A 26,569-nucleotide genomic window follows, 5' to 3' on the forward strand; every position below is an offset into this window, starting at 1 on the left:
TGAAAAAGTCAGAGGTCAGATCTGAATCGAGCCAGGATAAAATACAGATGAGTATGTTTCTTTCCTCCAGAAAAGAAGAGGCAAATATGTTTTAAAGCCAGAAGCAATTATCGATCTGGTTCCAAAATAAACAGCAAAAGAAATCTGAAGCAGACTCTAGCAATTAATGGTTTGGTGCAGTTTCTCAATCCGATTTTAATGCTTATTGGGGAATTCTGGGAGTTGAAGTCCACAAAGCTAAAAGTTGCTGAGGTTGAGAAACACTGATCTATATTAAAAAGGAGCTAAGTAAAAATTGCATGAAAAGTATGTAGTATTGCTGTTCATGAAGAATTCTGAGAAAGTTGAGTTTCTGAATTACCATGCATCCTACATGCGTAAATATTATCCTAAGGGTATAAAGTCTTTCATTTGACTTCAATATTTTTATTTTAGCTTCACAGCACCAAGTTACTAATTTAAAGATCAATTTAAATGAAAAGCCAATGGATTAATTGTGTTGCCTAAGATTTTTTTTAAAAATAATTTACTGTATCACCACAAATCTCTTGAAACCATTTATACTCAAAGAGGTCAAACTGAGGACAGCCATATTTTGAGCAAATTGAATCTCAGTTCATAAGAATGGATTTCAAACTGTTCTTAATTATAATGTTTCATCCACAAGCCATTACACATAAAGTATCTCTTCTTTTTCTCTCAGGGAAACACATATCTAGTTGCATTTATTAGCAGCCTAGTCAAATCTTATCATTTATATTCATTACATATATCTAAAACTGTTGGTTTGATTATCTGCTGGAAAAGTTATTTATTTATATTTCGTTTTCCACCAAAGAGTTCAAGACCTATGCAACCTCTTTGACCCTCACAATAACCCAAAGAGATAAATTAGAATATTAGACCATTTCAATGTATCCTTTGAAATTAATGACAAGATTCTAGATTTTCTTGGTCATAGGGAACAAGTCAACAGAAAAGGTTATTTGTACCTCTGCTAGCAAGAAGATAAAGCTCAAATTGTCATTCTATGGAAGAAAGTGGTTTCTTCAGGGAAAGGGAGGAAGGGAGGAAAGAAGGACTTCACAAATTTCAACTGAGATGGTACCATGGACAAGCCAGGGCTAGCAGAATATTTTTGAGAAGAATTATCTGCTGATTCGATACACTGATCCTGGAAGTGACAGATCTAGTAATGGTAATGGTTTATTTCTTGTGAGGGAACCAGACATAAGCTGCTCCTTTCAAAATCATGGTTCTGAAATGAAGAAATGCACTCACGCACTCCAGAATGTTAAGATAATTGTTGGGATATGGGCCTTTGTGAGACCTTGAATTCTGGATAATGTAAGGTCTTTATCTTGTGTAGCTACAACATACAATGTACTATCCATTATTTTTTTCAGCAAATTTAATTATGTTTTGTTATTTTATTTAACAGACTTGAATCAAAAGAACCTTTCCTTTCTGTTGGGTGAGTAATAACATTTTGGTTTAATTTTACGTAAAAAAAAGAGAATAGAATGTTTTATTGGCCAAGTGTGATTAGATACACGAGGAATTTGTTTTGGTGCATATGCTCTTAGTGTGCATAAAAGGAAAGATAAGTTCAACGAATCATAAGATACAACACTTAATGATAGTACAGATACAAATAAGCAATCAAATCATATTAGGAACCAGTCAATGTAAATTGTAAAGATACAAGCAACCAAGTTACAGTCATACAATCATTAGTGGGAGGAGAGAGGTGATGGGAATGGTTAGAAGATTAATAGCAATGCAGACCTAGTAAATAATTTGACAGTGTTGAGTGAATTATTTGTTTAGCAGGGGGATGGCCTTCGGGGGAAATTGTTCTGGTGTCTAGTTGTTCTGGTGTGTAGTGCTCTATATTGTTGTTGAGGGTAGGAATTGAAAACAGTTTGGGTTCAGGATGTGAAGACCCTTGCGTTAGACTTTGGAGATTCAAGATGTTGTAGGATGTAGTGCAGGATATTAACAGCAATTTGCAGGGGGTGTAACAGGGATCTGTGATGGTTTTCAAGTGGGAAGATGGTTTTCACGATTTTCATAACTACAGATGTTAGAGCAATTGGTTTGTAATAATTCAGTTCCTTGATGGTGGGCTTCTTTGGCACTCGGATGATAGTAGAGCATTTGATTTTATACACTTCGATCAAGTCACCTCTTAAACACCGTCTTTCAAGGCTGAAGAGACCAAGGCGTTGCAACCTGGTTTCATAAGGGAGGTGCTCCATTTCCTTGATCATACTTGTTGCCCCTTTTTGCAACTTTTCCAGTTCCATTATATCCTTCTTGAGGTGTGGTCACCAGAACTGTACACAGTACTCCAAGTGTGGTCTCACCATTGATTTGTACAGAGACAATACAACACTTGCCGACCTATTTTCGATTCCCTTTCTAATCATGCCAAGCATGGAATTTTTTTTTACTGCTGCTGCGCACTGGGTTGACATCTTCATTGAACTGCCCACCAAAACCCCAAGATCCCTTTCTTGGGTTGTCTCAGAAAGCTTGGTCCATCAGTTGGTAGGTATAATTGGGGTTCTTTGCCCCCGATATGTATAACTTTGCACTTTGCATCTTTCAGTGGCTTTCAGCTACTCAAATAAATAGCGATAGTATTTTATTTACTTTTGGAGATCTTCAGTATTGAATAGAAAAATATAGAATATTTGGGGCAGACGGCTTAAGTCCTTGATGTATCATAAGATATGTAATAAGCCATAAAACACACTTACAGACATTGTAAAATGTGTGCCCCTTCCTCAGTCACATGTCCACGTTTTAGATGTTTGGCAATTAGCTTGCATTTACAACTAGTTGCAGCATTTTATGGTGATGTTGCAGAAAATTTCAATTGCTGCAATTTAAGTGTTGATTCACTTAATGACCAGCATAACAAGTCATAAAATTGTGGTGGTTAAGTGAATCTGGCCTTCCCATTAACTTTGCTTCTGAGAAGCTGGGTGGGAAGATCACAAAAAGGCAATCATATGATCCCAAGATACTGCAGCTATCATAAATTCTGGTTGTCAAGCACCGAAATTGCATGAGGAGGAGGCACTACAATAGTTTTAAGTGCAAGGGTCAATCATAGGTTTTTCAGCACCCTTGTAACTCTGAACAGTCACTAAATGAATGATCTTAAGTTGATATCTACCTGTAGTGGCTTGATATAGTCTATGGATATGAAGAATGGATCTTTGTGAACCTGCATTCTCATCCTTCCTTGGACAGAAGTCCTAAGACATGTAGCAGCTCTTTTCTTGCAGAAGATCCTCTGAACAACAAACATTTCAAAGACAGCTTTTCAGTGAAAAATCTGACCAGAACTCACTAAAAATAATCCTCCAATTTAGTTTTGTATGAAGCAGATTGTCAAATCTGTTAATGGTATAAAAAGTCTGTAATTACCAGTGGAGGTAGAGTGGGTGGTTTTTAGGATTTTCTTTTATACATATATTTTAACTGCTTCTGGTGTAGACCTCAAAATAACCATGCTTAAGAATGATCAAACAACAGTCAGACAGATAAAAATACACTAACAGATGCAGTGGAAAGATGTTAAATTGAAGTGAGCTAAATTGAAGTTAAATACATTTTCCACCACTTCCAATTTTACTCTTTCCACTCCTTACTTAAAAAGATAATTGCCATCAAATAGATACTTTAACTTTTTGAATAAAATTGTTCTAGAAGAATCTTCAACTTTTACCACTTAATTTTGCTTATGCCTTCTCCAAGTGGACATCTTTACCTTCTTGTGGGTTAAAGAATAACCTATTAAGGATTTGGTTATAAGTTGTACATAGTCAGGAAGGCACCAGTCCACTTTTGTGTATTTGAAAATCAGTTTTGCATTTTGAATGGGTTTCAGCGTTAATTCTCTGCCACTAAGAGAAATGAATCTTCATTTTAGAGTAGCCTTTTATAATCAAGTACTATCCAGATGTAATGAATTTCAGCTCCCAAAGGCCATGCTAGCTAACTGAGATTTATGGTATTTGAAATTCAACCTAGAGGACATCCTGTAACAGGAAAGAATATGACAAGTTTTCCCAAGAGAATCATGCCTCTATCTTCCTTTTAAAAACTTATCTAGTATATAGAGATGCACTAAATTATAGATTCTCCGTACTGAAGGAGCGGGTCCAGCAGTCACATGGGGTTGCTCATGTCCAATCCGGTGGAACTGAGCCTAGTATTAAAAAAGCTTGCCGGATCCGCCCCTTCCCCAGAATTCGCTCAGTTCGCATATCCTGCGGTTGTATTGTGATAGCTCGTTCAACATTCTAACACCTTCCCTTCGATCTTTTTCTTCAAAAGTAGTAAGATTTGTTTTATCATTATTATTTACTTGCACTAATAGCGCCAGCCGTTTGTGGCTCGGCTTTTTTCCTTTGGAGAAGTTGCGGTTTCGTTTTCCCCCGGCGGTTTTGCCGTGTACGATCCCCGCGGCCGCTTGTGGATTCTTTTAATCCTTTGGCCTGGAGGTTCTGGTGCAAGTATTAATCTATTGATTTATTGATTCTTTATTGTATATAAAATATTAAAGGGCTTAAGAATTACCTCCTGCGGAGTGAGACGTCTTTCTAGTCTCCTGGACTTAGTCGATCGCTTCCCCTTTTTTTTTTTTTTTTTTTTTTTTTTAAATTTTATTTATTGATTTTTAACAATTTAAAATCACACAACATAAAACAGTGCATAGTGAAATGTGAATTGTGCCCATCACCCCGACATACACACATTCCCCACCACCAAATTGGGGGTATTTCTTTTTTAATCCACTTAACCCAAGAGCAATATATCTGTCTACATATTATAGAGTGATTCTAGTTTATTTCTTGTAGCTTGGTCACGGATTCTGCTCGTCATATATCGTCTTACCTTGTCCCACCGTCCAATCAGCTGTCCCAAATCAGTTTCATTATCCAAATTTATCCTTTTTTCCATAATTTCAAATTGAATATGATCCACCATGTACCTATACCAATTTTGCATTGTCCATTTTGTCGCATCCTTCCAACCCAAAACTATTACTGCCTGAGCACTTTCTATTGCTGCTTTTTTTATTTCTCTAAATTCTCCCATCGCATTGCTTTTTACTAATACTGCCATTTCCTTAGTGATTGTCCATTGTATATTTAACATTCCATTGATATCCTCTTTCACTTTTTGCCAAAATTCCTGCACTATCGGGCATTCCCAAAACATATGCATAAACACTCCTTTATCTTGACAACCATGCCAACAATTCCCCCTAACATTCTGCTGAAAATGTGCAAATTGAACGGGAGTAAAATACCACTTATGTAATATTTTCCTTCTCATTTCCCTAATTCTTGTATTTTTAATTTTCCTTATATCTTCTACTATATTTTCCATTTCTTGTACCTCTACTAATATCTCATTTTGCCACCATTTAGTCAATCCATCAATCGTGTCCCCATCTGACTGTACTAGCAGTTTGTATATATTAGTTGCTTGCGCCTTTATCCCCTCACTTTTTTCTCTTATTATTTTCTCTAACCCTGTCTCCTCCCGCCATAATACTTCTTTATTCTCCCTTTCATTTAGATATTTACATATTGCATTTATTTGTAGCCACCTTCCCTTACCTAACCACCATTCTATGCGATTTCTACTTGGCCTGCCATCCTTCTCGTATAACTGTTCTATCTTAGTTATCCCTCTTCCCTTCAACTCTCCTATAACCCTGTTTAAGTTAATTTCGTTTTCTCTATTTATTACATAAAGCGATGACAGTTTAGATTTATATAATCCTATTTTCCCTTGCCATTTTTTCCAAATTTCCATAGTCCCTTTCATTGGGCCTATTAATTTTCCTATATCTCTCCTATTCCACTTCCTAAAAATTAATTCTCTATTATTCATCCCGTTTATCTGTTTTTCCAATTTCGCCCATTTATTTTCACTTAATTGCAACTCCATTAACCTTTCCATTTGAAAAGCTTCCCTATACAGCTCCAAACATGGAACACCCCATCCCCCCTCTTTTTCATTCGCAATTAACCACTTTTTTCTTATTCTTGGTCTCTTATCTTCTTCAATCCAATAATTTAATTTTTTGTCCCACTCTTTAACCTTACATACCGATAACCCCCCCGACAGCACCTGAAATAGGTACATCATCTTGGGAGCTATCATCATTTTTAAAGCTCTTATTTTAGAGAGTCTCCTTAGCTTTTTATCTTTCCAGCTCCTCATCTGTTTCAACATTTTCCTCCATGTTATTCTATAATTAATCTCTTCCATTTTCACTGGGTTTTTTAATAACCAAATTCCCAAATATTTTATTTTTTTAAGTCCTAATTTCAACCCTGATTCTTTCCTAATTTCTATCTGTTCTCTCGGATCTGTATTTAAACACATAATCTCTGATTTTTCCATATTAACCGACAGTCCCGATTCCTGCTTAAACTCTTGTAAAATATTTATTATACCTTTAATCATCTCCATCGGGGTCTGGGTCAATATAATTGCATCATCTGCAAATAAATTTATTTTCATTTCTAATTTCCCTATTCTATATCCTGCCCAAGTGTTATCTTGTCTTATCTTATTAGCTAAGATCTCTATTGCTATTACGAATAATTTTGGAGACAGAGGGCATCCCTGCTTGGTGCCGTTTAATATTTTAATACTCTGCGTTCTTTGTCCATTCACTCTTATATATGCTTCATTTCCTTTATAAATCTCTTTTATAGTTTCACAAAATTTTTCCCCCATATTTAATTTGTTACATAATTTATATAAATAACTATGGTTAACTTTATCGAACGCTTTATAAACATCTAATTTCAAAATTCCCAATTTCCTTTTAGTAGCGGTAGCATGGTGCATCACATTCATTACATTTCTAATTGGTTCACTTATTTTCCTTCCCTTCACGAATCCATATTGATCCTCTTCAATTATTTTTGGTAAAATATTTTCTAATCTATTTGCCAGTATTTTCATAAATATTTTATAATCCTGATTTGCCAAACTGATCGGACGGTAAGACCCAGGCTCTCTTAAATCTCGACCCATCTTCGGAATGGTAACAATTTCTGAAAGCTTCCATGTCTGCGGGATATCACGATTTGACAATATATTATTAAACAATTTCCCCAAATGCGGCAGCAAAACATTCACATAAGTTTTATAAAATTCCCCTGTAAACCCATCTGGGCCCGGTGCTTTGGCTTGTTTTAACCCTTTAATTACTCTAGCAATTTCATCTTGTGTAATTTCTGCATTCAAAATTTGTTTGTCTTCTTCACTTACTATTTTCCCAACCTTGAGGACTTCTATCTTCACTTGCTCCTCTTTATACAAATCTTCATAATATTTCCTCATTATCTCCTCTAACTGGTCATTACCATATCTAACCACTCCACTGGTGTCCCTCAATGCTAAAATACATGATTTTTCTTTCCTCTTCTTCAGATATCTCGCCATTTGCTGCATTGATCTTGTCCCCCAACTCTGTATTTTTTGTCGCATCGCCATTCTCATCTTATTCCATTTAATCTCATCATACACCATCAACTGTTTCTTTTTCAATTTCAGTAAACTATTCCAATCTCTACTTTTCGTCATTCTTAACTGCTCTTGTATCAAATCTATTTCCCTTATCTTCCTTTCCCTCTCTCTACCCCACCTCTTCCTAATATCTGCTTCCATACATATGCATTGTCCCCTCATGAAGGCCTTACATGCATCCCATACAATTGATTGTTTAATACCACCCACATCATTAATTCTAAAATATTCTGATAACTCTGTTTGCAATTTCTCTTTATCTTGTTCCCTAGCAGTTACAACTGCATTATATCTCCAAATTTTTTGATTTCGTTCCTGACCTATTTCCAATTCTGCCAATAGTGGGGCATGATCTGATATCCATATACTTTTAATGTCCACTTTTTTAACTTGTATATTACCTCCCCTGTTCATTAATATGTAGTCTATGCAGCTAAATGTGTGATATCTTGCTGAATAATATGTAGCTCTGTTTAAAATATCTGCATGTAGATCCACCATATTAAGTCTATTTAAATGTAACATCCTGCTATTTGCATTCCCATTTGTTAATTGCATATTAAAATCTCCTGCCAAAAAAGTTGAGCCCTCCTTAAAATTGTCTAACTTCTTCTTAGTATTTATTATAAATTGTTTTGTTTTCCCATTTGGGGCATAAATTGCTGCTAATGTCAACTTCTTTTGATTTATTTTCCCTTTAACAAATATCCACCTTCCTTCTCTGTCTTTCTGAATTCCCACCTCTTCAAAATTAACCCTCTGATGAATCAGAATCGCTGTGCCTCGACTATTTTGCGTTCCTCTTGACTCAAACACCCATTTCCAATTTCTATCATTAATCAAGTTATCCCTTCCTCCCCTTCTTTTATGTGTTTCTGTCAAAATCATAATATCCACCTTATATTGCTTAGCCATCCTTAATATCCTAAAACGTTTCAAATCCGATCCCAAACCATTCACATTTAAAACCATTATCTTACACTCCGTCATAATATACCAAAAACACCCTTTTCCCCTCTTGTTTTGCCCTTGGTTTATATTTTTCCCTTTTCTTTACCCCTATTACCCCCCCCCAACGTGCCTCCCCCTGTGCTCCCCCCACTGAGAGGGGAGAAGACAAGAAAAAACCTTGCCCATACCTGAGGCACATTTTCTGGATTGCGTTCCCACTCAAACTAGCTCCTCTTTCAACCCTTTTTAATTTTATAAAAGAGAGATTTCTCCCCCCCTCCTTTCTCCTTTAAATAATTCCTTCTTTAACTTCTTCTTTAATTTTAAATTCTTAAACCCCCTTTTTCTTCCCCTTAGACTTCCCCCACTGAATGACAGATATACAGGAATCCCAAGGCATCTCCAAGAAAAATAATAATAATAATAACAACAATAATAGTAATAGTAATAGTAATAATTCTTTTCCTTTTCCTTCCCCCCCCCCCCCCCCCACAACAAGACAAGGGACCAAACACCATCACTTTCTGGCTCTCTTCTCACGCTGAGCCCGTGTTCTTCTCTGCTCCTTTCTGATGGCCTCCACCTGCCCGCTTAACTCCTTCAGCTGCTCTTCCCTTCGTCTTTCCTCCTCATCAGGGGTACTCCGACCGTCAAAAGCCTCTTCTTCTTCATATGCTAGTGCTCCAGTTTCATCAAACTTAATCCCCAGTTGATCCAGCAAAGCCTTTCCCTCCTCCAATGAGCGTGCTCTGTACATTTTATTGTCCTGGAACACCAAGATGGCCACTGGATAGCCCCAGCTAAATCTAGTTCCACTTTGATATAGCCGGCTTGCAATTGGTTTCAACACAGCTCTCGCTCTCAGGGTTTCCCAGGAAAGATCCCTCAGAACCCTTATCTCATTTCCGTCTTGTTTAAGGCTCGTAGAAGTCTTCAAAGTTTTATAAATCATCTCTGCTTTTTTTTCACTAAGGAAAGCGATGATCACATCTCTCTGTCTGCCGTCTCTCCTGGGGGCTGCCCAATGAACCCGTAACAGCTCCTCCACGCTGACCTCCACGCCTGTCTGTTTATTTAACCAAGCACAGACAGCTTCTGTTAACTTAAATTCAGAGGGCAAATCCATTCTGAACCCTCGTAAACGCAAATTCCTCCTTCTCTGTCTGTCCTCCAAATTTGCGATTCTGTCATTTATTTGTCTTATTTTTCCATCGTAATCCATCACTTGTTTCTCAACTTTCAGTATCTTTCCAGCAGAAGAATCCCCTTCCTTTTTAATTTGTTTAACTTCTAAATCCATCTGTTCCATTTTATTCTCAACTTTGTTGAATCTCTCTTCAAACCCGCTACAAATCTCCAGAAGTTTATCTAACTTCTGCTCAATGTTAGCCAGACTAGAGGGGTCTTTCCCTCCCTCCGCCATTTTAAGATTTATTGTACTCACTTATCACTTCCTTGTTACAGCGAAAGCGCCTCCGTCTTTGCTTGAAATCATAAATCTTCAAACTCACTTTGATGCCGACAGATTCTTGTTTCTTCCTATATTTTTCTAAGGAAGATTTATAGTCTTTTTAAGAGGGAGAAAACTCTTTACATTTTATCTTTGTTCGGAGCCAGAGGTGAAATGCCTAGAAAGCAATTCGGCACATGCGCAATCCGTCGATCGCTTCCCCTTTAAGAAATATTACGGAGCGATTTTTCGGCGCGAAGGCCTTCGCGCCCTTTTTAAATTTAGGCCTCTCGTGTTGGCCTCCTGCCAGCCGCGTAGGCCTCAGTCCACCGCGTGGATCCCGGAGCGGGCCTTGGGGGTCCCAGGCTAAATTCTCCACCGCTAAGCCTCCAACCAGAGTGCCTTGGTTTACTTAATTAAAAAGTTTAGGGAGGCTGGCCCCGCTGGATTTGGGGACACGAACTCTGGGTTTGCCCAGATTGTCCTCAAGTCTCAGCAGCTTCGAGGCCTCGAAGCAGGATCCATTCCTCTTGGGAAGTCCTTGAAATTCTTCTCCTTATTTATTCAGTTATTGGCTCAGCCTTGTCTTCTGTTAATTGTCAGACTATGGCTACCTTTCCCAAGAGAGGCACAACTAAAGGTCCCAGAGAGGCCAGGCCTACAGGCGATGAGATTACTAGTATCCCCCAGGCCTCTTCCTCCTCTTCTCCAGGGGCCCGCCCCTCGACCAAGGTCACCAGGGCCGAGAAGAGAAGGGACCTAGCCCTACAAAGAATCCATGACAAATCAGCAAAACGTTTGAAAGTGCAGGCCCAAGTAATCAGTAGTCAAGACCCCCCAGAGGCTTCTAGTCTACCTCCTTCTGGGGTCCCTGTGTTATCTCTGGATGAGCCTAACCTAGACAGACCCCAACCTAACCTATGGGGCATAGGTCCAGAGGAACCAGATATTATTGAAGATTCTCCCCAGCCAGGATCCTCCCAGGCTTTTAGGGATTCTTCTGCCATCCCTGCTGATATTTCCAGTTTACCTCCTGAGTTCCAATCTATTTTTGCTGTGTTGTCCAAGGCCATTGATGCCAAACTCTCCACCATCAATGAGCTTCCCTTACCTCCTCCTCCTTCTCGTCCCTCCCGCCCCTTGGGTTCTTCCCCAGCGGTTAGAGCTCCTATTCAGGATGATTCAGATTCCTCTCAGGACGAATATGAGGATATGGAGGATGATGAGGATCCCTTTCAAGGCCTATCAGATGATGAGGAATCCCAAATAAAGGTTCCTTCTCCAATTACCATTTTTCCTTCTCAATTATTCAAATCTCTCCTTCCTCAAAGCTAGAATTTCTACGGGATTAGCAGCCCAGGAGAAACAAGCCTCCACTTCCACTGATCCCCCGGAGGAGAATTTACCTTACTTCACAGAGGAACAGGAGGATAACGAGGTAATTCCTATGCCTAAATTGTTTAAAGATGCTTTACTCAAACAGTGGGATTTCCCAGCCTCTGGCCTTAATCCCTCCACCAAGGACAGAAAGTTGTACAAACTTTCCTCTTCCTATGAAGAGCTTCTATCCTTTCCCAAACCGGATGAACCTGTCAAGATCCTTCACTCGGCAGCGGCTGTGCCAGGCGAGGCGGAGGAAGTCCTCCGCCCAGAGGACAAGCGCATTGAACAAATGCTCAAAAGAGGATTCACCGCAGATTCCTGGGCCATTAAAAGTTCTGCAGCGGCTTCCTTTTTCTCCAGAGCCATGCTGCTGTGGCTTCGCCAACTTCAACAGCATATTCCTCCCGATGGCTTGAGAGGTCAACAAGACTTCAACAAGGTCTTTGCAGCTGCCCAGTACGTGGCTGATGCCACCTTGCAATCTACTAGATTTTCTGCTAAGTCCATTGCAGCTTCTACAACGGCAAGAAGACTCCTATGGATTCGCCCTTGGCAAGCGGGAGTTCGCCAGAAGTGGCAGTTATCCCAGGGTCCCTTAAAGCGCGACCTTCTCTTCGGTGATCTTCTGGATCCACTCCTCACGGAAACCACGGACAAGAAGAAAGTTTTGGGTCCAACCACAAAAAAGGCTACCAAAACGCAGTCCTTTCGTCGCCCAGGGCGCCAGCAAGATCAAGCGGTTTCCTATCAGAGATCTCCAGGTCAGTATTCCCCCCGCTTTCGTTCCCAAGGTAGGAACTCCAGGGGTAGAGGTTTTCGCTTCCAAAGGGGAGCTTCCTCTAACAGGGCTTCAAAAAAACCTAGATGGTAATCTTTCCTCTATTCCCATAGGGGGTCGCCTAGCTCATTTCGCCTCTAATTGGCGTCTCACCTCCAAGGACCCCTGGGTCATTGACACTGTTCAAACAGGCCTTCTTTTAGAATTTATTTCTCCTCCCCCTAAACGTTTTATTTCCTGCCCTTCTCCCAGGTCCTCCTCAGATTGTAACCGTATGGAGGAGGCCATTTCTCATCTATTGTCCATCAGAGCCATTCAACCGGTTCCTTCCGGTCAGAAGGGCCTAGGTTTTTACTCCATCCTATTTATGGTTCCAAAGTCCTCCGGAGGTTGGAGAGCTATTTTGGATTTAAAGAAACTAAACCTATTCATCAAATATAGGAAGTTTAAGATGCACTCCTTATCTTCTATTTTGGCCACCATTCACACGGGAGATTTCATGGTCTCCTTAGACCTCACTGAGGCCTACCTTCACATTCCTATAGCCAAATGCCACAGAAAATTTTTACGTTTTTCCTTTCAAGGCAGGCATTTCCAGTATAGGGCGATGCCATTTGGCCTTTCCTCGGCCCCTCGGGTCTTTACAAAGCTCTTGGGGTCCCTGGCGGCCTATATCCGGGCGTCTCCCATCCACATTTTATGTTATCTTGATGATATTTTGATTCATGGGAACTCCCTAGAGAAAGTGAAAACAGACCTTTCTGTCACCATGTCAGTCCTTCAGGACCATGGATTTTCCATCAACTTTGATAAAAGTCACCTCCAACCTTCCACTTCCATCTCACACCTGGGATCCATTATTGATTCAGAATCCTCCCAGGTTTTTCTCTCTCCCGAGAGAAAACTCAGTATAGTGGAGTTAATTTCTAACATTTTATCTAATTCTTCAGTATCCATAGTAACTCTGTCTTCCCTTTTGGGGAAAATGGTGTCATGCATAGGCATCATTCCCTGGGCTCGCCTTCATGCTAGGGAACTCCAGTGGCTCCTATTACCCTTTCAGAGATCGGGGCACAGCAACTCAAATCGGCGCATTGTCATCCCACCAAGTGTTCGCAGATCCTTCAAGTGGTGGAAGTCTCCGGCCATGGACAGAGGATCCCCGTTCAGGTGCCCGGATCAATTTGTCATCACCACAGATGCCAGTCTATCGGGATGGGGTGCCCACGCCCAGGGGATGATAGCCCAGGGCACGTGGTCCCCGGAGGAAGCTTCCAGGCCAATCAATTGGCTAGAGTTAAGAGCCGTTTCCCTGGCTCTGAAGCATTTCTCTCCTCGCATTCCCAACCGGCACGTTCTCATTCTCACCGACAACATTGCCACAAAAAGCCATATCTGCAGACAGGGGGGCACGAGATCCAAGGCTCTCATGAGGGAGGCCCTCAAGTTAGGCCTTTGGGCGGAAAAACATCTCCAGTCGCTCCTAGCCGATCACATCTCGGGGAGCCTCAACGTCCAGGCGGATTGGCTATCCCGAGCAACGATAGCCCCAGGAGAGTGGAACCTCCATCAAGACCTGTTCCATCAAATCAGCCTCAGATTCGGCCTACCAATCCTGGATCTCTTCGCGACCAATGCGAACGCCCAACTCCCTCGCTTCTTTTCCAGATTTCCATCCCCGGGAGCGGAAGCAATCAATGCCCTCCGGAGTCCATGGCCTCCAGGCCTACTCTACGCATTTCCTCCAATTCCAACCCTCCCGGACGTGATTCACAAGGTCCTCACCGAGAGGGCCCGAGTAATCTTAATCGCCCCTCATTGGCCCCGCCGGCCCTGGTTCGCGGATCTCCAACAGCTGTCCGTCCAGGACCCTTGGCGACTCCCCGTTTCGGGGGATATGCTGCGGCGGGGGGCCTCTTTCCATCCAGACCCGGAGTGGTTCCACCTCACCGCCTGGCTGTTATCAGGAGAGACTTAGAACTGCGTGGTCATGACCCCGATTCAGTGGAGGTCATTTTAAAGGCCAGAAGGGGTTCGACCAATCGAATCTACGACCACACGTGGTCCAAGTTTCACCAGTGGTGTCTACAGGAAGGTCTCTCCCCCCCTGTGCATCCCCATACACAGAATTATTTCCTTCCTTATGCAAGGCTTCCATAAAGGACTTTCCACCAGCACCCTCCGGCGTCATCTGGCTGCCATTTCATCTGTCCTAGGGGGTCCCCGCAGACAGCCTCTCCGATCCTTCCCTGAAGTTCAGGAATTCCTCAAGGGCATAGCCAACCTCAGACCTTCCAAGGTCCACAGGTATCCATCCTGGGATTTGCCACGGGTTCTCCATTCCCTCACGCAGGCACCATACGAACCCCTAAAATCGGCGTCCCTCAGGTACCTATCCTTTAAGGTAGCATTCCTGGTGGCTATTACCTCGGCCCGACGCATTTCGGAGCTGGCTGCCCTCTCAATCAGGCAGGACCTTTGTCAATTCCATCAGGACAAGGTAGTCTTGCGACTGGACCCCACCTTCTTACCCAAGGTCAGTTCCATGTTCCACAGATCTCAGGATATTGTCCTACCTTCCTTCTGCCTCCAACGAGACCATCCCTTGGCAATTAGATGGCACACCCTGGATCTCACCAGAGCGCTGAGAATCTATATCCAACGCACAGGACCCTTTCGGAGGTCAGAAGCACTTTTTATAGCCTATCACCCCAGAGTCATGGGGGCCAAAGTGTCTTCAACAGTAATAGGCCGTTGGATCAGAGGGACTATATCTAAGGCCTATGAGTCGGCCTCCCTCTCAGTTCCAAGGAACATCACAGCGCATTCCACCAGGAGCGCAGCCACCTCGGCCGCTTGGGCGACTCAAGCCCCGTTGGAGGAGGTCTGCAAAGCAGCCACTTGGGCCTCGCCAAATTCCTTCATCAGGCACTACAAGATTGATTCTTACGCTTCAGCGGACGCTGCCTTCGGCAGAAGGGTACTCCAATCCGTTATCTCACACGATAGCAATCTAATCCCACCCTAGGGACCATCTATTGGGTATGTCCCATGTGACTGCTGGACCCGCTCCTTCAGTACGGAGAATAGGCGTTGATTGCTTACCTGAACGCCTCTTCTCGTACGGTGAGCGGGTACAGCAGTCACTTCCCGCCCTTGTATGTGTCTTCTTTACCTTTCTATATCTTTCTTCCTCTAACAATGAGAGTTGAACACTACAGAGCTTCACAGCTGAGCCTAGTCTATGGATTCGCGAATTCTGGGGAAGGGGCGGATCCGGCAAGCTTTTTTAATACTAGGCTCAGTTCCACCGGATTGGACATGAGCAACCCCATGTGACTGCTGTACCCGCTCACCGTACGAGAAGAGGCGTTCAGGTAAGCAATCAACGCCTATTTTCAGACAGAGCTCAGATTCTGTTGTTGAGCAGTTTCAGCAAATTCATTGTAAAATATCACATCAGTTTTCCCCATCTGAGTGCAGATGTAATGTAAATTTTCTTTGATTATGTTAGTGGGAAGGATAATTAATAAGAACTGTCCATTTGGAGAAACAGTAATACAGTGATCCCCCCCCGCTCGTTGCGAGGGGTTCCGTTCCAGGACCCCCCGCAACGAGCGGGTTTTCGCAAAGTAGCGCTGCGGAAGTAAAAACACCATCTGCGCATGTGCAGATGGTGTTTTTACTCCCACAGCGCTAGCGAGGAACCGAAGATTGGGGGCGGCGCGGCTGTTTGCCGCCGGCATGGGGGGCTTCCTAGCAGCCCCCCAAACCCGGGTTGGGGGGTCCGGGGGGGTGCTGGCAAGCCCCCCATGCCGGCGGCGACATTTTAAAATAGCCGCGCCGCCCCCAATCTTCGGCTCCTCCGCGCTGGCTATCGGCGCTTTCGAGCTGAGTCCGGGAGCGAATTCTCTTCCGGACTCAGCTCAAAAGCGGCGAGAATGAACCGCGTGGGCGGGCGAAGGGCGGGCGGCAGCGAGGAGTTTGCGTGGGGCGGTGGGGAAACTCCTCGCTGACGCCAGCAAGAGGGGGAAGACCCAGGGAAGCCGGTTGCCATCTACGCATGCGTGCTACGGGCACGCATGCGTAGATGGTATTTTGACTTCCGGGTTGAAAAATAGCGAAGTACCCTGTTTGCAATGGTTGGGGACGCAATAAACGGGGGATCACTGTACTGTATAACATGTGAGGTTATAGTAATAATAATTCCATCGATATAAAATAATAATTATACTATGCCAGCTCTTAGTATCTGGTGTATTTCTTGTAAAACAGCTGCCACTTTTGAATACCTTTCATATAATTTTCTTACAAATATGTTCATTCACCTTTTATGTCATTAGCAAGCAGCCCTCCAGCTGAGGTGATTTCTAATTTTCCAATTAAGGAAAATTGGGAATTCCAGGAACTGTATCTCCAAGTGATTAAGCTTTACTAAGGAGCAAAGGACAAAAGCAAAAAGCTAATTGTTTTCAGGAAAAAAAATTATTGCTTTCCTATAACATTAAATTCTAAGATCTTAAGCCTCAAAGATTTCAGGGCTTCCCTACTGGTGGCAAAGCCTTTCTGATATCTACTAACCTCCTATCATGCCTATATTTTTAATGTATTTATTTTGTCAAGTACATATGTGATAATATACATAAGTTTAATATTATTTGAATACATAAAATGAGTACAAATAAAAGGGAACATTTGGACAGGGATGGCAGGCACATTGGTGCACTTATGCACATCCTGTACAAACCTCTTAGAAATGGAATGAGGTCAACAGTAGTTTAAGGTTAAAATTTGGGGGATGAAACCACAGAGTCCGGTAGTGAGTTTCAGGCATTGACCAATCTTTTGCTGAAGTTGTATTTTCTGCAATCAAGTTTAAAGCAGTTCACTTTGAGCTTGCATCTGTTGCGTGCTAATGTATTGTCATGGTTGAAATTGAAGTAGTCATTGACAGGTAAGACAAGTTGTAGCAGATAATTTTATGAACTAGGTCATGCCAAAGGCAGAGTTTCCCAAAAACTGAATTGTTAAGACCAATTAGGAGGAGCGAAGAATGACAAACAAGTTGCCAAACTATACTTTGCCTCCAGAAGCCTAGGACATGCTGAAAATCCCATTGATGTTCCTACAGTAGCACATTTTAGGCCTATAAAAAATGAAGATAGGGAAAACCTCAAAGACCCAGAGGTCAAAATGATGGAAATCATGCAATGCAATCTTTGTCTGAAATCTTTATGCTTTGGGAGAAGAAACTGATCAATCTGTTTGGTGATGGCAAACCTTTTTTTCCTCGGGTGTCGAAAGAGCATGCATGTGTGCTATCACACATATGCCAGTGCCCACACCCATAATTCAATACCTGGGAAGGGCAAAAAAAAAGTTTCCTCCAACACCCCCCCCCCCCCCGGGAGGCTCTCTGGAGGCCGGAAACTTTTCCAACTTCTGGTGGGCCAAGTAGGCTTGTGTTTAACCCTTCCCAGGCTCCAAAGGCTTCCCTGGAGCTGGGGGAGGGTAAACACGCCCTCCACCATCCCCCCCGGAGGTACTCTGGAAGCCAAAAACACCCTCCCAGAGCCTCTGTGCAAGCAAAAATCAGGTGGCTGGAACACACATGCACGTTGGAGCTGAGCTAGAGCAATGGCTCGTGTGCTAGAAGACCTGGCTCCGCATGGCACCTGTGGCATCCGTGACATAGATTTGCCATAGCAAAGGTCCCTAGTCCATGGACCAGTACTAGGCTGCAGCATGGCAGAAACCGGGCCATGCAAACAAACAAAGTTGCATCCGCAGAATGCAACACCCTCTCCGGTCCATGGAAAAACCTCTCTCCTCAGAATCAGTCTCTGGTGCCCAAAGTATTGGGGGCCACTGGTCTAAAGGAAGGAACTTCTGCAACAGCAGCCTCCATCCTCAAAATGATAAATCCACGTATGGGTGGATGTTCAGAAGTTTTAACCAAGCATCTTTCACAGATCAGCTAGGACTGACCATAGGTGCCAGTTTCTCATCAGTCCTAGCCTCATGGAATGAGAGAAACCTAGACCAACCTGTACTCAGAATCTAAAGTACAATGAGAAAAAATGTGATGCCAGGCACATAATTTTTATACCAGGAAGAAACAGCTTCATCAATTATTATAGTCAGTGTTGCACATTTCTATTTTCTCTTTCTCTCAGTTGTAAAACTCATGCATTAGCCGTCCTTAGGCTTTATTGTGGTTTCAGATTCAAATATTCCAGCTATAATCTTAACGGGTGTCATTTGATGGCAGTCCATTTTCTCTGAATGCAGAATTTTCCACTTTTTATGCCGTAATATGATAATATTATCTTTTCCCTGCTTGAAATAGAAATGTACAATTCTGGGTTAATTGCAGCTCTTCATCATGAACAAACTAATACACTGAGTAGTACATTGCATGATTGTAGATGAATTAATAATTTTCATGTCTTTGATCCTCATGGAATCCTTTATCTGAATGTTTAATCAGGTACAAAAACTAAACAGTGCAAAACAAATGAGACTTTACTTACATTTGGAAAGAACCATTATGTCTCATTTTATAATGCGTCAATTCATTACTACTACTACTATTTACTTCTTGCAGTTTAAGTACTGTTTATCATTGGCAGCAAAAACAATTAATGTGACTTTTAACAAATTCATCATATGTAGGTATAAATATACATATATGCACGCGCACACACACAAACACACAGGACTACATCTAATTAATTTTTGTCCCAAAGAGAACATTTTTCATTAGGCTGGTTTGTTCATCTTTCTATAGTCCTTTTACATGCGGAATAGGAAATTGGAGACTATCCAGATTGAGAAGGGTCTGAAAATGGCACAGGGAAAGAAAGTTCTACTAAATAAAAGGAAGACTAATAGCACATTATTGAATTTCAATTCAATTCAATTTCAATTTATTAGATTTGTATGCCGCCCCTCTCCGAAGACTCGGGGCGGCTCACAACAATAATAAAAACAATATTCCAGCAAAAACAAATCTAATATTAAAAAGCACATAAAACCCTATCATATTTAAAAAAGCAAACGACATATACATACCCAAACATAAATATTAAAAAGTCTGGGGGAAAGGTGTCTCAACTCCCCCATGTCTGGCGGTATAGATGGGTCTTGAGTAATTTACGAAAGACAAGGAGTGTGGGGGCAGTTCTAATCTCCGGAGGGGAGTTGATTCCACAGGGCCGGGGCTGCCACAGAGAAGGCTCTTCCCCTGGGGCCCGCCAAACGACATTGTTTGGTCAATGGAACCCAGAGAAGGCCAACTCTGTGGGACCTTATCGGTCACTGGGATTCGTGCGGTAGCAGGCGGTTCCGGAGGTACTCTGGTCCAATGCCATGCAGGGCTTTAAAGGTCATAACCAACACTTTGAATTGTGACCAGAAACTGATCGGCAGCCAATGCAGACCACGGAGTGTTGCAGAAACGTGGGCGAATCTAGGAAGCCCCACAGTGGCTCTCGCAGCCACGTTCTGCACGATCTGAAGTTTCCGAACACTTTTCAGAGGTAGCCCCATGTAGAGAGCGTTGCAGTAATCGAACCTCGAGGTGATGAGGGCATGAGCGTTTTTTTGCCTTTCCTCCATTGCAGCTCTATACCAACTGTCTCCTCCCCAATTTAAAGTTATGAGGGTAGAAATCCACCAACTTACAGAGGGGGGGAGTTACCACTTGGCCCAGTACAAGGTTGAAAAGCTCAGGAAAGGACCTAGCTAAGTAACAGGAAGTTGCTATACCAGCAAAATCTCTAACTCTAACTTCTATCTCTCAACTCCACCTAGAACATCTCACATCCAGCCACCTTTGAAAGTACAGATGTAGACACTATCCTTTTTTTTTTACAGAAATGTCTATGAATTTCATCCACAGCTAAGTAAAATAACTCAGAAGAGTTCAGTAAAATATAAAACAACATCTGCTAAAATATACCGCTAAAGGAAGTTTGTGTATTTATTGATAATGGAGAGAAACCTGTCATCCTAGTGCAACAAAAGAAGTTTAGGCCATGCACTGGTTAATCCGGTCAGGATTATTTAACATTTGGGTGGAAATCTAAGAAATCCTGAAGTATAGGTTAGACTAGGAAGACAGAAAACATCCTAGAAGAAGGCAGTTTCAAAGCACCTTGGCGCACCAATGGGTTGCTGAAGTCAGCAGGAGCTGAGCCCAGCCTAAAAGAGGCTTTAAATGAATATAATAATAATTTATTTTTTATTTTTATTTATTTATTTATTTTGTCCAATACACAATGAGGGTTTTAGTGGGTATATATCTATATACACATAGTAAAATACATGATGAAGGTTATGGAGGAGATAATCATAGTAAAATATATCTAAGAAATAATAGAAAAGAAGGTATAGTAATAGATCATATCAATGAAATAATAGAAGAAGAGATATAGGAATAGAAGAAAGGTATAGGAGATATAGGAGAGCAATAGGACAGGGGACAGAAGGCACACTAGTGCACTTGTACTCGCCCTTTACTGACCTCTTAGGAATCTGGATAGGTCAACCATAGATAATCTAAGGGTAAAGTGTTGGGGGTTTGGGGCTGACACCATGGAGTCCGGTAATGAGTTCCACACTTCGACAATTCGGTTACTGAAGTCATATTTTTTACAGTCAAGTTTGGAGCGGTTAATATTAAGTTTAAATCTGTTGTGTGCTCTTGTGTTGTTGTGGTTGAAGCTGAAGTAGTCGCCGACAGGCAGGACGTTGCAGCATATGATCTTGTGGGCAATACTTAGATCTTGTTTAAGGCGTCTTAGTTCTAAACTTTCTAATAATAATTAATAATTTATTAGATTTGTATGCCGCCCCTCTCCAAAGACTCCGAATACAATATTATTGTATTACCTTGCTTTATACTTTAATAATAGGATAAAAGTCTCATGTTAGCCAGTTGCTGGCTGTGTTAGAACTTTTTTTCCCATCCTGTTTGCCTATCTCGTTTTATGATTTTAACGTTGCCAGAGTTCAGGACAGGAAAATTAGCTAAAAAGAAATGACTGCTGTGAACGAGGTGGAATAAATAACATTTTCTGGTACCATAGAAAATATTGTAATTATATTTAGATTTATTGGATTTATATGCCGCCCCTCTCCGCAAACTCGGGGCGGCTCACAGCAAGGTAAAAACAATACATAATAACAAATCCAATTCCCACCAATCCAATTACAATTTAAGCTAAAAATTCATTAAAAAAACAACCCCAGAATATAAAAAAAACAAGCACACAATCAATCTAACACCAATTTATGAATTAAAGCATGTACATCTGTAGGGCTTGCAGGGTGTGAAGACAACAGACAAAATCTGTGTCACAATACAAATGCTGTGACTTGCATACTTTTGTCTGATGTCAAATTGTAGCATTTGTGGCATTTGTGTGCTGATGTCTCTATCTACACATCATCAAGACTACAACTAAATGGGACAATTCCACATAGCGATAGCCTGAGGAACTCAACATTTTTAAATCTAAAAGAATTCAATACAGTAATCACTCCATACAAAATAAGAAACGTGCACTTTCTCAAGTTATATATAATAACATAGACTGTAAATTTGCATATGGATGTGAATTAGGCAAATAGTGCCACATATTATGGCTGTCAGTAAACTGCCAGTGGGACAGTCATTATCTATTATGATTCAGAAAAATTACCATCTTCAGTTTTCAACATTATGTTTTCATCTACTTGATTCTTATTTTCTATTTTCATTACCATAGAAAGAGAGGAGAGAGGATGTGAGTGATATAACAGTATTTTTCAAAAGAAAAGAAAATGATTCATTCTGGAAGCTCATACTATTAACTTGTTTTTGTTATCAATATGTTTGGCTTATATGTATCAAGATCACACAACAAATATTTTTTATTTGGTATAAAAGTAACATTATTTGATGCTTAGAAATTCATATCAAGGAAAGTGGCCCATTGTCTGTTCCCCACCAGAGCTCAGGTGAATTTCTGAAACTTTTTCCTGATATTTGGCAGGCTTTCAAGAACAATTTTTAAAATGTGGTAGGCGAGGGAAAGAATTGAGGCAAATATTTCTTCATGAGTCACAAATGTTGTTTTTCTGGGGGGGGGGGGTTGTCATACAACTCAAGTTTATAATAGCCATTCACCTTAACCTCAAATTGATTATTACAACTCTATTTGAATTTATTATTGGATTCTGTTTAGCAGAGAGTAAAGAAAATACAGTGTTCCCTCAATTTTCGCGGAGAATGCGTTCCAAGACCGCCCGCGAAAGTCGAATTTCCGCAAAGTAGAGATGTGGAAGTAAATACACTATTTTTGGCTATGAACAGTATCACAAGCCTTCCCTTAACACTTTGAACCCCTAAATTACAATTTCCCATTCCCTTAGTAACCATTTAGATTATTACCCACCTTGTTTATTTATTAAAGTTTATTAAAAAAATATTTATTAAAGGCGGACAAATGTTTGGCGATGACATATGATGTCATCGGGTGGGAAAAACCATGGTACAGGGAAAACCCGCAAAGTATTTTTTAAATTAATATTTTTGAAAAACCGTGGTATAGACTTTTCGCGAAGTTCGAACCTGCGAAAATCGAGGGAACACTGTAATATCCAAAGCATCCTCTGGCTGGAAATGGCACTGTCATAAAACATTAAAAATAAAGCCCACATGACCATAACCACAACTTTCCAAAATGTCATTTTCCTGGGAGTCAGATTTTGGACATATTATTCTATATATTGGACCGTATGAACCATTTTTGGGTTCAAAAAATATTTTCCCATGATATACCATATCATCCAATTAAAAATTATGCCAACAAGTTTTAGGAAATATAGAATATTATTTTTATTTTTTGCCCTACTTTTATTATTTGTGCAATAATTATCTCAAGGTTGCAAACATATTTAATACTCCTCCTATTTCCCCACCTCGCCAATTTGTATTGTGATTCATGCCTTACAAATTAGTATAAATTAATATAATTTGCCTCATCTCTTTATGGGATTTTTCTTTTCTCTTCTTGCAGTGGTTATGTCTTCGATTATGATTACAGAGATGACTTCTACAATCGGTATGTGTACCTTTGTTCCTGCCTTTGCATATATGAACTGAATTTTTTATTTATTATAAGAGATTGGGAAGAGAGCATTAATTTTCTTATGAAATCATCAGGAATTATGAAAGAATTGAACTGGGTCGATGGGAAAGGCTTTTTAGATAGATCTTTTAATCAGTGGTTTTCAGCCTGGGGGTCGGGACCCCTTTGGGGATCAAATAACTATTTCACAGGGGTCGCTTAAGGCCATGGGAAAAGATACATTTCCCGTGGTGTTAGGAATTAAAGCTTCTATTCTGGCACCTTGGAACATATTTTTACAATCCAACCAACCACCCGTTAACAGTGGGTGTGTCCTTCTGACCTTCCTTCCAATCAGCTTAAAGCTCTGTTGAGAGAATTGGTGCTAGACTTATGGTTGAGGGTCACCACAACATGAGAAACTCTTAAGGGGTCGCGGCATTAGAAAGATTGAGAACCACTGCTTTAAATCAAAGGTCTTCAAACTTGGCAACTTTAAGACTTGTGGACTTCAACTCCCAGAATTCTCCAACCAGTGTAGTTAGATGGAGAATTTTGAGGATTAAAGTCCACAAGTCTTAAAGTTACCAAGTTTGGGGACACCTACTTTAGATGAAAGGATAAACTTGCTTCAATACATATGTTGATGTACATTTTTTAATCGTTTTAATTACAGTTAAGTTTAAATACCCTTAAATAAATTAAATACTTATTACTTGTAGGTAAAATATTTTTTCTCATTTTAATAAGGTGTCAACTGTTGTTGTTTTACCTTTTAGACAAGGTTTTAGTTCAGCAAAGCTCTCCTAGCTATGAACAGAGTTTCAGAGCTTTGCAGGTCGTTGTGCTAGGAACTTTGTGTGCATATAAATATTAGTACAGAATATTAGTACCATTATGGAAAAAGATAAACCAGACTACTTACCGGTAGATAGATTTCAAAATTTTTCCAATACATAAACTACAAATCAGAAACACAATATTTCTTCATTGGTATCTCCTGTTGATTCTTCATATATATGCAGATCATTTGGGAGCATATTTACTCATAAATAATTCTACCTTGTTCCAGGAAAGTATGCACACAATTATGCACGTTTATCTAATGACAACCATATATTAAAAACCAATATGAATTGAAGTTGGTAGTATGATATCAGTGCTGATATTATTATTAAAAAAATATTATTATTAAAATTTGGGCAGAAGTTCATGGGGACTATATGAAGGAAAAGACATTTATCATTCTGCAAAATACTTGGAAGTTCTTATCATTCTCTTTGTGAGTTATTTGTGAAGATGTTTGGATTACAGTTCCTAGTACTCTCAGACATCATGGCCTTCCATATATTTTTTCAAAGGTACATTTATAAAAGCCATGATGTCTGAGTACTAGGAATTGTAATCAAAACACATCTGCAAGAGAAAATGAGTAGCTTTTAATAGTTTCATAATTATTGGCTTAAATAAAATTATATAGAGTAAAATATTCACATTACAATAAAGTCAGTTTAGTAATTATGTTCTTGATTGGGGGGGGGGGGACGGACCAGCAACACACTGTCTGTAATGAAATATAAATATGCTTTATTGATGAATTCTTGAAATCTAATTTAAGTCTGATTAAACCTTTTGAGATATTAGAGGTCAGTTTTCTCATAAGAAAGAGCAGAATTTAATATGAAAAATCTATCTAACCTGAATTTACATTTGAACATTCCAAAACCTTTTCCTATTTCTCTTAAGGTTATTTGATTACCACAGCCGGGTTCCTGCCCCACCTCGTGCTGTGATTCCATTGAAACGCCCACGAATAACAGTCACGGCAACTCGCAGAGGAAAAGGAATCTTCTCCATGAAAGGGACATCAAGGTCTACATCAAGTGGACCTTCTTCATCAGGATCAAAATGTGAGTTCATGCATACATTGTGAACTTTAGTTTAAAAATAACTAAGGGTAATTAGATGTGTAGGTGACTATCCTCCCTCCCAAAAATGTTTATTTTATTAGTAGTGTATTCTTTAGTTAATAGAAGGTGTGTTCTTCCTAAAAGAAATAATATTATATCATTTTACTATTGCTGTTCTATCCTTTTTTCACTTTCAGTGAAATCAGATGAATTGCAGACAATCAAGAAGGAATTAACGCAGATCAAAACAAAAATTGATTCTTTGCTAGGGAGACTGGAGAAGATTGAAAAGCAGCAGAAAGCTCAATCAGGTAGAACAAAATTGCCTATAACTCTTAGTAACTGATTAAAACATGTATTAACCCACTGTAAAATCAATTATATTGTCGCTCGAGGTTGGAGGTAGGTACGGTGAAAATTTTGAGATGATTAAATTGTCTTTAAGTTTTACAATTTTGAGTTTAAGGTGTTTAAGTTTTCTCAATTTTAGATTTAGATGTAAACCTAAAAAATGAAGAAAACTTTAAAAATTCTATCATGACTTTAAAAATTCTATCCACCCATTAAAATTAAATTCAAAAGGCAATTTATTTTGAAATTCTCTGGTGAGAGAGAAGTAACGATAAAAGCACAGTTTTCCTCGGATGCAGATTTTATGTACAGTACATCTGGTGATGCATTCCACTTATCACCGCTACTGGTGTGCTTCCCATGGAGCTATGTGACCCCAGCCCGCACACATCTGAGCGAGATTTTGCTTCTGCGCATGTGCAGAAAACAAAATCTTGGGAAGGTACATGCACAAGAGAGAGATTTTGGCAATTTTTTTTTGCTTCTGCACATGCGCAGAAGCGTACAGCTCTATTTCCCCTACCGGAGTTACAGTATGGCCCTATACAGTGTGGTATGAACCCAATACTGAGTACATTCAATCTGGATTGGTCACCAGGACCAGAGGTTTAGGCTTCTAAGCTGGAGTCTTCCTGTTGGAACTCATCCTCAGGGACCTTCTCTCTCACCAGAATGCTCCAGAACGAGAATGTTTTGGTGAGAAAGAAGTTGCATGAGAATGGTCTTCAGCATAAGTCCAAAGACTTCATCTTGGAAGACTAAACCTCTGGTCCTTGTGACCAACACAGATTGGATGTACCACATTTTTCAGGCTGTAAGACGCACCAGTGTATAAAACCACCAAGATTTTGAAGAGGTAAGTAAGAAAAAAATATTTGTCCTCCCTGGCATGCAGGAGCACTTGCAGGCCTCCCAAACCCTCTGCGCACCTGGTTTTTTTACCAATTTTTGCAAAAAACAGGGTGTGCAGAGGATTTGTCAGGCTTGCAGAGTGCTTCTGGGAGGCCAGAAGAAGGCAAAAATGTCCCTGTCTTTTAATAATCCATAAATCTGA

The 26,569-nt window shown here is 40.5% G+C and overlaps 1 protein-coding gene across 1 annotated transcript in view; it reads left to right on the forward strand.

The window, feature by feature from the left end:
* The window catches only part of RALYL (RALY RNA binding protein like), a 60,814-nt gene that overhangs the window by 17,435 nt on the left and 16,810 nt on the right, over positions 1–26,569 (forward strand). Inside the window, exons 4-7 of the mRNA XM_070747989.1 lie at positions 1,442–1,474; positions 23,204–23,248; positions 25,001–25,164; positions 25,362–25,475. Of these exons, the coding sequence (XP_070604090.1) occupies positions 1,442–1,474; positions 23,204–23,248; positions 25,001–25,164; positions 25,362–25,475 (356 nt within the window). The remainder of the gene's footprint in view (positions 1–1,441; positions 1,475–23,203; positions 23,249–25,000; positions 25,165–25,361; positions 25,476–26,569) is intronic.

This window comes from Erythrolamprus reginae, chromosome 3, assembly GCF_031021105.1.
Source record: "Erythrolamprus reginae isolate rEryReg1 chromosome 3, rEryReg1.hap1, whole genome shotgun sequence".
Taxonomy (NCBI): Eukaryota; Metazoa; Chordata; class Lepidosauria; order Squamata; family Dipsadidae; genus Erythrolamprus; species Erythrolamprus reginae.